We start from the raw sequence: 13,153 nt of genomic DNA on the forward strand, positions 1-13,153 counted from the left end.
TTACCAATCCCAGGTTCCTTAACAAATAGTTTTACAAAGGTAGCGGGCGCCCCTCTCTCGCAAGAACAGACATGATAACCTGTTCAGTGGTTATTAACCACTTGAGAGTTCGCAGCCACTGCTTTTACTCACTGTGCCTTTCACAGATGGGAAATATCCATTTGCATATCAGTCTTTGTCCTGCCCAGGGGCAGTCCAGCACCGAAATACAATGGCAATTCCAATCTGAACGAGAGTACCACCAGCAACCCCATACACGTGTTTCACCCTTGTTGGGGATCATCAGTGAGGTGAAGCTGATGCCTCTCTAAGCACAGTGAGAGGGAGACCACGTCTGGTTGCCCCCAGGAGACCTAGGGTTACCAATCCCAGGTTCCTTAACAAATAGTTTTACAAAGGTAGCGGGCGCCCCTCTCTCGCAAGAACAGACATGATAACCTGTTCAGTGGTTATTAACCACTTGAGAGTTCGCAGCCACTGCTTTTACTCACTGTGCCTTTCACAGATGGGAAATATCCATTTGCATATCAGTCTTTGTCCTGCCCAGGGGCAGTCCAGCACCGAAATACAATGGCAATTCCAATCTGAACGAGAGTACCACCAGCAACCCCATACACGTGTTTCACCCTTGTTGGGGATCATCAGTGAGGTGAAGCTGATGCCTCTCTAAGCACAGTGAGAGGGAGACCACGTCTGGTTGCCCCCAGGAGACCTAGGGTTACCAATCCCAGGTTCCTTAACAAATAGTTTTACAAAGGTAGCGGGCGCCCCTCTCTCGCAAGAACAGACATGATAACCTGTTCAGTGGTTATTAACCACTTGAGAGTTCGCAGCCACTGCTTTTACTCACTGTGCCTTTCACAGATGGGAAATATCCATTTGCATATCAGTCTTTGTCCTGCCCAGGGGCAGTCCAGCACCGAAATACAATGGCAATTCCAATCTGAACGAGAGTACCACCAGCAACCCCATACACGTGTTTCACCCTTGTTGGGGATCATCAGTGAGGTGAAGCTGATGCCTCTCTAAGCACAGTGAGAGGGAGACCACGTCTGGTTGCCCCCAGGAGACCTAGGGTTACCAATCCCAGGTTCCTTAACAAATAGTTTTACAAAGGTAGCGGGCGCCCCTCTCTCGCAAGAACAGACATGATAACCTGTTCAGTGGTTATTAACCACTTGAGAGTTCGCAGCCACTGATTTTACTCACTGTGCCTTTCACAGATGGGAAATATCCATTTGCATATCAGTCTTTGTCCTGCCCAGGGGCAGTCCAGCACCGAAATACAATGGCAATTCCAATCTGAACGAGAGTACCACCAGCAACCCCATACACGTGTTTCACCCTTGTTGGGGATCATCAGTGAGGTGAAGCTGATGCCTCTCTAAGCACAGTGAGAGGGAGACCACGTCTGGTTGCCCCCAGGAGACCTAGGGTTACCAATCCCAGGTTCCTTAACAAATAGTTTTACAAAGGTAGCGGGCGCCCCTCTCTCGCAAGAACAGACATGATAACCTGTTCAGTGGTTATTAACCACTTGAGAGTTCGCAGCCACTGCTTTTACTCACTGTGCCTTTCACAGATGGGAAATATCCATTTGCATATCAGTCTTTGTCCTGCCCAGGGGCAGTCCAGCACCGAAATACAATGGCAATTCCAATCTGAACGAGAGTACCACCAGCAACCCCATACACGTGTTTCACCCTTGTTGGGGATCATCAGTGAGGTGAAGCTGATGCCTCTCTAAGCACAGTGAGAGGGAGACCACGTCTGGTTGCCCCCAGGAGACCTAGGGTTACCAATCCCAGGTTCCTTAACAAATAGTTTTACAAAGGTAGCGGGCGCCCCTCTCTCGCAAGAACAGACATGATAACCTGTTCAGTGGTTATTAACCACTTGAGAGTTCGCAGCCACTGCTTTTACTCACTGTGCCTTTCACAGATGGGAAATATCCATTTGCATATCAGTCTTTGTCCTGCCCAGGGGCAGTCCAGCACCGAAATACAATGGCAATTCCAATCTGAACGAGAGTACCACCAGCAACCCCATACACGTGTTTCACCCTTGTTGGGGATCATCAGTGAGGTGAAGCTGATACCTCTCTAAGCACAGTGAGAGGGAGACCACGTCTGGTTGCCCCCAGGAGACCTAGGGTTACCAATCCCAGGTTCCTTAACAAATAGTTTTACAAAGGTAGCGGGCGCCCCTCTCTCGCAAGAACAGACATGATAACCTGTTCAGTGGTTATTAACCACTTGAGAGTTCGCAGCCACTGCTTTTACTCACTGTGCCTTTCACAGATGGGAAATATCCATTTGCATATCAGTCTTTGTCCTGCCCAGGGGCAGTCCAGCACCGAAATACAATGGCAATTCCAATCTGAACGAGAGTACCACCAGCAACCCCATACACGTGTTTCACCCTTGTTGGGGATCATCAGTGAGGTGAAGCTGATGCCTCTCTAAGCACAGTGAGAGGGAGACCACGTCTGGTTGCCCCCAGGAGACCTAGGGTTACCAATCCCAGGTTCCTTAACAAATAGTTTTACAAAGGTAGCGGGCGCCCCTCTCTCGCAAGAACAGACATGACAACCTGTTCAGTGGTTATTAACCACTTGAGAGTTCGCAGCCACTGCTTTTACTCACTGTGCCTTTCACAGATGGGAAATATCCATTTGCATATCAGTCTTTGTCCTGCCCAGGGGCAGTCCAGCACCGAAATACAATGGCAATTCCAATCTGAACGAGAGTACCACCAGCAACCCCATACACGTGTTTCACCCTTGTTGGGGATCATCAGTGAGGTGAAGCTGATGCCTCTCTAAGCACAGTGAGAGGGAGACCACGTCTGGTTGCCCCCAGGAGACCTAGGGTTACCAATCCCAGGTTCCTTAACAAATAGTTTTACAAAGGTAGCGGGCGCCCCTCTCTCGCAAGAACAGACATGATAACCTGTTCAGTGGTTATTAACCACTTGAGAGTTCGCAGCCACTGCTTTTACTCACTGTGCCTTTCACAGATGGGAAATATCCATTTGCATATCAGTCTTTGTCCTGCCCAGGGGCAGTCCAGCACCGAAATACAATGGCAATTCCAATCTGAACGAGAGTACCACCAGCAACCCCATACACGTGTTTCACCCTTGTTGGGGATCATCAGTGAGGTGAAGCTGATGCCTCTCTAAGCACAGTGAGAGGGAGACCACGTCTGGTTGCCCCCAGGAGACCTAGGGTTACCAATCCCAGGTTCCTTAACAAATAGTTTTACAAAGGTAGCGGGCGCCACTCTCTCGCAAGAACAGACATGATAACCTGTTCAGTGGTTATTAACCACTTGAGAGTTCGCAGCCACTGCTTTTACTCACTGTGCCTTTCACAGATGGGAAATATCCATTTGCATATCAGTCTTTGTCCTGCCCAGGGGCAGTCCAGCACCGAAATACAATGGCAATTCCAATCTGAACGAGAGTACCACCAGCAACCCCATACACGTGTTTCACCCTTGTTGGGGATCATCAGTGAGGTGAAGCTGATGCCTCTCTAAGCACAGTGAGAGGGAGACCACGTCTGGTTGCCCCCAGGAGACCTAGGGTTACCAATCCCAGGTTCCTTAACAAATAGTTTTACAAAGGTAGCGGGCGCCCCTCTCTCGCAAGAACAGACATGATAACCTGTTCAGTGGTTATTAACCACTTGAGAGTTCGCAGCCACTGCTTTTACTCACTGTGCCTTTCACAGATGGGAAATATCCATTTGCATATCAGTCTTTGTCCTGCCCAGGGGCAGTCCAGCACCGAAATACAATGGCAATTCCAATCTGAACGAGAGTACCACCAGCAACCCCATACACGTGTTTCACCCTTGTTGGGGATCATCAGTGAGGTGAAGCTGATGCCTCTCTAAGCACAGTGAGAGGGAGACCACGTCTGGTTGCCCCCAGGAGACCTAGGGTTACCAATCCCAGGTTCCTTAACAAATAGTTTTACAAAGGTAGCGGGTGCCCCTCTCTCGCAAGAACAGACATGATAACCTGTTCAGTGGTTATTAACCACTTGAGAGTTCGCAGCCACTGCTTTTACTCACTGTGCCTTTCACAGATGGGAAATATCCATTTGCATATCAGTCTTTGTCCTGCCCAGGGGCAGTCCAGCAGCGAAATACAATGGCAATTCCAATCTGAACGAGAGTACCACCAGCAACCCCATACACGTGTTTCACCCTTGTTGGGGATCATCAGTGAGGTGAAGCTGATGCCTCTCTAAGCACAGTGAGAGGGAGACCACGTCTGGTTGCCCCCAGGAGACCTAGGGTTACCAATCCCAGGTTCCTTAACAAATAGTTTTACAAAGGTAGCAGGCGCCCCTCTCTCGCAAGAACAGACATGATAACCTGTTCAGTGGTTATTAACCACTTGAGAGTTCGCAGCCACTGCTTTTACTCACTGTGCCTTTCACAGATGGGAAATATCCATTTGCATATCAGTCTTTGTCCTGCCCAGGGGCAGTCCAGCACCGAAATACAATGGCAATTCCAATCTGAACGAGAGTACCACCAGCAACCCCATACACGTGTTTCACCCTTGTTGGGGATCATCAGTGAGGTGAAGCTGATGCCTCTCTAAGCACAGTGAGAGGGAGACCACGTCTGGTTGCCCCCAGGAGACCTAGGGTTACCAATCCCAGGTTCCTTAACAAATAGTTTTACAAAGGTAGCGGGCGCCCCTCTCTCGCAAGAACAGACATGATAACCTGTTCAGTGGTTATTAACCACTTGAGAGTTCGCAGCCACTGCTTTTACTCACTGTGCCTTTCACAGATGGGAAATATCCATTTGCATATCAGTCTTTGTCCTGCCCAGGGGCAGTCCAGCACCGAAATACAATGGCAATTCCAATCTGAACGAGAGTACCACCAGCAACCCCATACACGTGTTTCACCCTTGTTGGGGATCATCAGTGAGGTGAAGCTGATGCCTCTCTAAGCACAGAACTTCCCTCTACGTGTAATACAGATTATAGCAACATAACCGAGTGGATTGGCCCCTGCAACAATGTATGCTCACCATTGCATAGACCCACGTGATTGGTTGGCATTCCCTGCCAACCTTGGACATTCGCCTCATTGGCAGCCCGTAAGCAAAATGAAACCTAAGTGAAGAGAACAACGTCAGACCACTGCCCACTTGCCCAATTAGTCTATCATCTCTCATCAACCAAGCCTTCAGCCAAGACTTCTTGGCCAATCTGAGGTGTCGTTGAGGCTGTGCGAGTGTCTGTCGGCCGTGAAGGGCTGGATGGAGGTCAACTGGCTTAAACTGATTGGAGTCAAGACAGAGGTGATGGTGGTGGGCCCCCCTCTAAGACTTCTTAGACATTTCATAGAGCTCGACTGGGTGGCCCTGCTTTCTATAGAACGGGTTACCCACAGGAATGCGGAATCTAACGAATCATCTGCAGTTCCGATGTGCGCTAAAAACTATCCTTTTCTGGAGTGGTGGTTGATTGCCCCCGTTAAATGTCCTAACGCCAAGGTGTCCTTGTGGTGGATGTGCGCTTTATAAATAATGTTAACATAACATAATATTCTCTATGCTCAAACACAATAAATGCATACTAACTAAGCAGTCACACTCAAATCATTGTCCTTTCTAACAAACATCAAACAACACAACTCTGACATCTGCAACCAACTTGCATACCACAGTTCCGGCCAATGCATCCTTGCACCAAGAGCACACAGGGCCCGCCTCTAAACACATATTCGTCTATGGTTACAAAAAAGAACACATCTTGAGACCCACATGCAGAGCTCAAGGTTCTCCTTGTCTTCACTCATCAACGGGACAGCAAAGCACTCTTGCATGTGCCCTCACTTCCTACTAACCTAAGCCTCCCCCTGTCTTTCAGATCTATCAGGGAACCTGGAGATCATGCACAGGGCAGCGTGGAGCTGTATGAATCCCACTACCATTATTTAGATAAGATAAAATAACAAAGTTAGAAAACTATTTATTCAGCCTCTTTGGCACAATCCTCTCCAGAGCCATTTCCACTGTGCAATGGCACTGCAAGTCTCCTCTTTCCCTTTGAGTCCAATACTTATGCTCCGTTGAGCAAAGAAGTGATGGGCAGCTTCATTCGCTGTATCCTGATTGAATAGCATTGGGGCCAAATATGGCCTGATGTCACTGCAGGATGCTGTTCCAGAGAAAGCATTTTGGGATGCATCCGCTACCACTCAGAATTCACCATCTGATAGGGATTCTATTGTATAATCATGTGCCGCTGTATTTCCCAAACTTTAACTGTCCTTGGGTTCAGCACTTGTATCCCCTCACTGACAGACTGAGGTCTTTGACTCCCCTAGTAACATGTTCTCTTATCCAAGCACCTGCCACAAACCGCTGTGCTCTTGACGCCATTTGAAATGCCCGTTCACTGACAATGTCGCCCAAGCAGCATCAGAAACATGGGGTTTTAGAATTGACCACAGAGTCTACTTTGCAGGCCCTGACATCCCACAGGTTATGGCCATGTTCTCAAATTAAGTTTGCTGTAGGGACAGTGAGCTCTTGTAGTAAAAAAACACTCCAGTAACAATATTGTGGAAAATGATCAATATGAGTTCGGAGAAATTTAGACTTCAATAATATAAATTAAGCCACCCAGGCCCCTGGGCGATTTGCTGGCTTCCCGTGCAATGGTTTGAGTCCTTTTCAAATGTTGATCTCTGGGTTAGCCAGCGTGAAGACACTGCTAATGGACATATACTTCCCAACAATGGGACCACAAATCATTTTCTAGACTTAGTTTCCCTGGATGGAAATTGATCTACAAGTATATACCTTGAAGAATATATTGATGAAAAAACTCTAGCAGGAAGGGGCTGGTGGTGCAGGTATGCGGAACACTGAGCAATCAAGCACTTACCATCAATAACAGAACTCTAGCAGGAAGAACTTGATTTTTCACAACTGATGATCACGCTTGTAATAGCCTACAGACTTTTTGGACCACAACTCCTGTGATTCATCACCAGTGACGATGCTGGCTAGGGTTGATAGAGTTGAACTCTGAAACATCTGAGGGCCACATGATGAGTAACCATAATCTAGATTCACGGTTAAGAAAATTGCTCTTATGAACTGGATATGCTGCCTCACAGCCTAGGTGGAGCAACACTCTCAAAGAACATGCAAAATTGCGTGAGACAAGCACATATTTGTTTGAGACATGACGACTACAATATTAATTATGGAGAGGGCACAAGTAAAGTATTATTGCCCAAGCAAAGTTACCTGAAGAACTGTCTCCAGGATGAATTATTAATTTATATAACAAGGGTGTCAACTCAGTAAAGGTTAGGATACTGGGCTGAATGGAGTTACACATATCTGGCTAGTCTTTCTTCTGTCTCTATGATATATTTCCATCCGCCAAGCTATGTGTTGCCTGCTTTCAATTTTAACTTCTTCCTTATCCATTATTTAGGCTTTTTGCTTCCTCATCAAGATATCTATGCTTTTGTGGATCTATGTGATCACTGTGTGGCCCAAAATACCAGAAACGGAAATTCCAAATGTAAAAATGGAGCCATGCATTGATTACATAGTTTGCACTTCTGTGTGTAAATGCCCCAATCCCTACCTTGTGACTGTGGGGGGAAACCCCCGGAACCCCTGAACCCATTATACCATACAAGGTGTAGCAGAAGAATCCCCCGCAACCAGGGGCACGGAGTACGCGGGTGCTCCGGGGCCCGGGTACCCCCTGGGAAATGCTATTTTCATGAAAGACCCTATTTTTAGAATGGGACGTTTTTGGGGTTTTTTGCCGCAGGATCCCACGGGAAACCCAAAAGTCGGCACCCCTGCCTTTTACAGTATAATGGGATTAGTCATTTTCGCTTAATGTCAAATGCGCAGTAAATGTACATTCGTTTTTTATTTCTCGTTTTTTTTTAGCTATACCCGCTATCCCTTGGAGACATTGGACCAAATCATCTGATATTCAAGCGATCTACACTATTGTTAATTTGGCCCACTTGGTATATCTAAAACCCAGAATAAGAAAAGCATGTCCACTTAAACCTAGCTAGAACTGAGTGTGCTTCTGACCAAAATGATATTGCACAATATGATACAACATGTGTTCAATATCTTTAGCTTTGCAGAACCAATAAGGTTCCAGCAATGTTCTTTAAAGTAGACTGGCTTTGGCAAGGCTTCCCTAGCGTCTCCCATGGGACTCCTTGCATTCTCACGGAACGCTCCTTGGCATTGAACACTTGTGAGCCTACTTATAGAAGCGAGTGAATACAACATCTAAAAATGCTGAAGAGGTATTTACTGAACATCTGAAACCATGTTTCGTATGTCCCTCCAAGTAAGCAATAACAGTTCTTCGCAGAGACAAAGCTGGGCCGGGGGGCTATAGAACTGGCTCTTTTGGTTGTAGCCCTGGATAGAAGCTCAGGGGCTACAACCAGTGGGCTAGATATCCCTGAGTCCCGACAGTCCCGACATTAGCGTAGCCCCGGTTCTTCCCAGACGTAGCAACACCCCTGGTTCTTCGTGCACATTATGCGCATGCGTTTACAAATTTGCAAACAAATAACTATTGCAAATAATCCATGCAATGGCGTCAATGTCCTCTTGATTTGATTCCCATAGTTTTGGTGTGTGCTTGCCTGTACACAGTAAGACAATTAACTGTGTTAAGGGTTTCTCTGGGACAGGGCTGAACAACCTGGAGCTCTCCTTATGATGTAGACCGTGACTGCCATGATGCCTAAGAACTGAGTGTGTTGGCTAAGTCTGATGGGATTTGTAGTCCAAACCATCTGAAGCTCCAAAGGTTGCGGACCCCTGTTCTGTTCAATCCAGTTGCCCTACGTTTGGAGCCCAGTGAAACATACAGTCATTCTGCTGGTTCGCTGACCACAACGTACTACAATGGACACCAATTAACATTTATGAGACACATCTGAAATCTTTTGCACTGCAGCACATGACTCCATTTACTGAATGTGCAACGTGCAATGTTCAGTGAAAGAAAATCGAATCTGAATTGTGTTTTGTTGCTGCGGGCCTTGACCTCTCCAGTTGTGTCATTCCATCTATTTTGATTTTTCCCACAGTACCTTCTTTTGGTGCGACACGAGATGAATGTGGCCCCGAAACACGTGGGGGAATTTTGCAGTTCACTGAAACAGTATTTGAAGAACGCCGCAGGACAGAGAGACTGTTTCCAGTAAGTGGGGGTTACTGCATGTTTCTCGCGAGCACTGAAGCTTTGCTGAAGGGATCTGTCTAAGCTCTGCATATTTAACTACCCGTCACATCAGAATCTTCCAACCTCATCTCTGCTCAAGGTCTCCTCCTGAGTACCACGCCTAGAGACACTTCATTTAGTTCTGGGAAGGAAGGAAGGAGGGAGGGAGGAAGGAAGGAAGGAAGGAAGGAAGGAAGGAAGGAAGGAAGGAAGGAAGGAAGGAAGGAAGGAAGGAAGGAAGGAAGGAAGGAAGGAAGGAAGGAAGGAAGGAAGGAAGGAAGGAAGGAAGGAAGGAAGGAAGGAAGGAAGGAAGGAAGGAAGGAAGGAAGGAAGGAAGGAAGGAAGGAAGGAAGGAAGGAAGGAAGGAAGGAAGGAAGGAAGGAAGGAAGGAAGGAAGGAAGGAAGGGAGGGAGGGAGGGAGGGAGGGAGGGAGGGAGGGAGGGAGGGAGGGAGGGAGGGAGGGAGGGAGGGAGGGAGGGAGGATTGAGTTAGTTTGTGTGGGCAGAGGGTTGAGTTGGCAGGCTGGTTGGTGATAGGAAGTGAGTGAGGGTGGATGGGTTGGTGGGAGGAATGGAGCAGTGTGGAAGGGAGGACCAATGGGAGCAGGGTGGCGGGACGGAATGGATTCAAGAAGAAGCGCGGGGTGGTGACGGGGTCTGCAAGCATCCTCAGGGCCTAAGCCGAAGCCCAATCAACAAAAAAACAGGATACCAGCAAAAAAAAAAACAGCCACAGCACACAGGGGCAACACTCACATTGCTCCGATGGAAATGGGGCAGATGAGTGTTGCTCTGCGGCTACTTTCCAGGCACTGAGGTGCACGGACCAATGGGAGCAGGGGGGGCTGGACGGGGATTCGGGAGGGAAGAGATTCAGGAAGAGGTGCAGGGTGGCGGCGGGGTCTACAAGCGGCCTAAGGGCCTAAACCCAATCAACAAAAATAAACAGGATACAAGCAAAAAGAAAAACAGCCGCAGCACACATGGGCAGCACTCACCTTGCTCTGATGGAAATGGGGCAGGTGAGTGTTGCTCTGCGGCGACTCTCCAGGCACTGAGGTGCACGGAACAACGGGAGCCGGGGGGGCGAGACGGGAGGAGGGAGGGAAGGGATTTAGGAAGAGGCGCGGGGTGGCACCGGGGTCTGCAAGTGGCCTCAGGGCCTAAGCCCAAACAACAAAAAAAAACAGGATACAAGCAAAAAGAAAACCAGCCGCAGCACACAGGGGCAACACTCACCTTGCTCCGATGGAAATGGGGCAGGGGACTGTTGCTCTGCAGCTACTTTCCAGGCACTGAGGTCCACGCACCAATGGAAGCAGGTGGGGCGGGATGGGAAGCGAGAGGGAAGGGATTCAGGAAGAGTCGTGGTGTAGCGGCGGGGTCTGCAAGCGGCCTCAGGGCCTAAGCCCAATCAACAAAAAAACAGGAAACAAGCAAAAAAACTAGCTGCAGCACAAAGGGGCAACACTCACCTTGCTCCGATGGAAATGGGGCAGGTGAGTGTTGCTCTGTGGCTACTCCACGGACCAATGGGAGCAGGGGGGACGGGACGAGAGGCGGGAGGGAGGGAAGGGATTCAGGAAGAAACGCGGGGTGGCGGCGGGGTCTGCAAGCGGCCTCAGTGCCTAAGCCCAATCAACAAAAGAAACAGGATACAAGCAAAAAGAAAACCAGCCGCAGCACACAGGGCAACACTCACCTTGCACCGATGGAAATGGGACAGGTGAGTGTTGCTCTGCGGCTACTTTCCAGGCACTGAGGTCACGGACCAATGGGAGCGGGGGGGCGGAATGGGAAACGAAAGGGAAGAGATTCAGGAAGAGGTGCGGGGTAGCGGCGAGGTCTGTAAGCGGCCTCAGGGCCTAAGCCCAATCAACAAAAAAACAGGATACAGGCAAAAAAAAACAGCCGCAGCACACAGGAGCAGCACTCACCTTGCTCCGATGGAAATGGGGCAGGTGAGTGTTGCTCTGTGGCTACTCTCCAGGCACCGAGGTCCACGGACCAATGGTAGCGGAGGGGCGGGATGGGAGGCAGGAGGAAGGGATTGAGGAAGAGGCGCGGGGTGGCCGCAGGGTCTGCAAGTGACCTCAGGTCCTAAGCCCAATCAACAACAAAAAAACAGGATACAAGCAAAAAAAAAAACACCCGCAGCACACAGGGGCAACACTCGCCTTGCTCTGATCGAAATGGGGCAGGTGAGTGTTGCTCTGCGGCGACTCTCCAGGCACCGAGGTCCACAGACCAATGGGACCTGGGGGGCAGAACTGGAAGCGAAAGGGAAGAGATTCAGGAAGAGGCCCGGGGTGGCGGCGGGGTCTGTAAGCGGCCTCAAGGCCTAAGCCCAATCAACAAAAAAACAGGATACAAGCAAAAAAACTAGCCGCAGCACACAGGGGCAACACTCACTTTGCTCCGATGGAAATGGGGCAGGTGAGTGTTGCTCTGCGGCTACTCTCCAGGCACCGAGGTCCACGGACCAATGGGAGCAGGGGGTGTGGGACAGGAGGCGGGAGGGAATGGATTCAGGAAAAGGTGTGGGGTGGCGGCGGGGTCTGCATGCGGTCTCAGGGCCTATGCCCAATCAACAACAAAAAACAGGATACAAGCAATAGAAAAAAACAGCCGCAGCATACAGGGACAAAACTCACCTTGCTCTGATGGAAATGGGGCAGGTGAGTGTTGCTCTGCGGCGACTCTCCAGGCACTGAGGTCCACGGACCAATGGGAGCAGAGGAGCAGGATGGGAGGCGGGAGGGAAGGGATTCAGGAAGAGCTGCGGGTTTGGCGGCGGGGTCTGCAAGCGGCCTCGGGGCCTACGCCCAATCAACAAAAAAACAAGGATACAAGCAAAAAAACTAGCCGCAGCACACAGGGGCAACATTCACCTTGCTCCGATGGAAATGGGGCAGGTGAGTGTTGCTCTGAGGTGACTCTCCAGGCACCAAGGTCCACGGACCAATGGGAGCAGGGGGGACGGGACGGGAGGGAAGGTATTCAGGAAGAGGCGCAGGGTGGCGACGGGGTCTGCAAGCGGCCTCAGGGCCTAAGCCCAATCCATAAAAAAACAGGGTACAAGCAAAAAAGAAAATAGAACAGCCACAGCACACAGGGACAACACTCACCTTGCTCCGATGGAAATGGGGCAGGTGAGTGTTGCTCTGTGGCTACTCTCCAGACACTGAGGTCCACGGACCAATGGGAGCAGTGGGGGCGGGACGGGAGGCGGGAGGTAAGGGATTCAGGAAGAGGCGCGGGGTGGCGGCGTGGTCTGCAAGCGGCCTCAGGGCGTAAGCCCAATCAACAAAAATAAACAGGATACAAGCAAAAAGAAAAACAGCCGCAGCACACATGGGCAGCACTCACCTTGCTCTGATGGAAATGGGGCAGGTGAGTGTTGCTCTGCGGCGACTCTCCAGGCACTGAGGTGCACGGAACAACGGGAGCCGGGGGGCGAGACGGGAGGAGGGAGGGAAGGGATTTAGGAAGAGGCGCGGGGTGGCACCGGGGTCTGCAAGTGGCCTCAGGGCCTAAGCCCAAACAACAAAAAAAAACAGGATACAAGCAAAAAGAAAACCAGCCGCAGCACACAGGGGCAACACTCACCTTGCTCCGATGGAAATGGGGCAGGGGACTGTTGCTCTGCAGCTACTTTCCAGGCACTGAGGTCCACGCACCAATGGAAGCAGGTGGGGCGGGATGGGAAGCGAGAGGGAAGGGATTCAGGAAGAGTTGTGGTGTAGCGGCGGGGTCTGCAAGCGGCCTCAGGGCCTAAGCCCAATCAACAAAAAAACAGGATACAAGCAAAAAAACTAGCTGCAGCACAAAGGGGCAACACTCACCTTGCTCCGATGGAAATGGGGCAGGTGAGTGTTGCTCTGT

At 50.0% G+C, this 13,153-nt stretch overlaps 1 protein-coding gene across 2 annotated transcripts in view; it reads left to right on the forward strand.

Annotated features, from left to right (window-relative positions):
• NECAB2 (N-terminal EF-hand calcium binding protein 2) overlaps nucleotides 1-13,153 on the forward strand; it is a 1,606,005-nt gene that overhangs the window by 1,486,612 nt on the left and 106,240 nt on the right. For both annotated transcript variants that reach the window (XM_069604778.1, XM_069604779.1), the window contains one exon: nucleotides 9,136-9,248. In XM_069604778.1, the coding sequence (XP_069460879.1) occupies nucleotides 9,136-9,248 (113 nt within the window). The remainder of the gene's footprint in view (nucleotides 1-9,135; nucleotides 9,249-13,153) is intronic.

This window comes from Ambystoma mexicanum, chromosome 1p (genome assembly GCF_040938575.1).
Source record: "Ambystoma mexicanum isolate Mex_15411 chromosome 1p, UKY_AmexF1_1, whole genome shotgun sequence".
NCBI lineage: Eukaryota > Metazoa > Chordata > Amphibia > Caudata > Ambystomatidae > Ambystoma > Ambystoma mexicanum.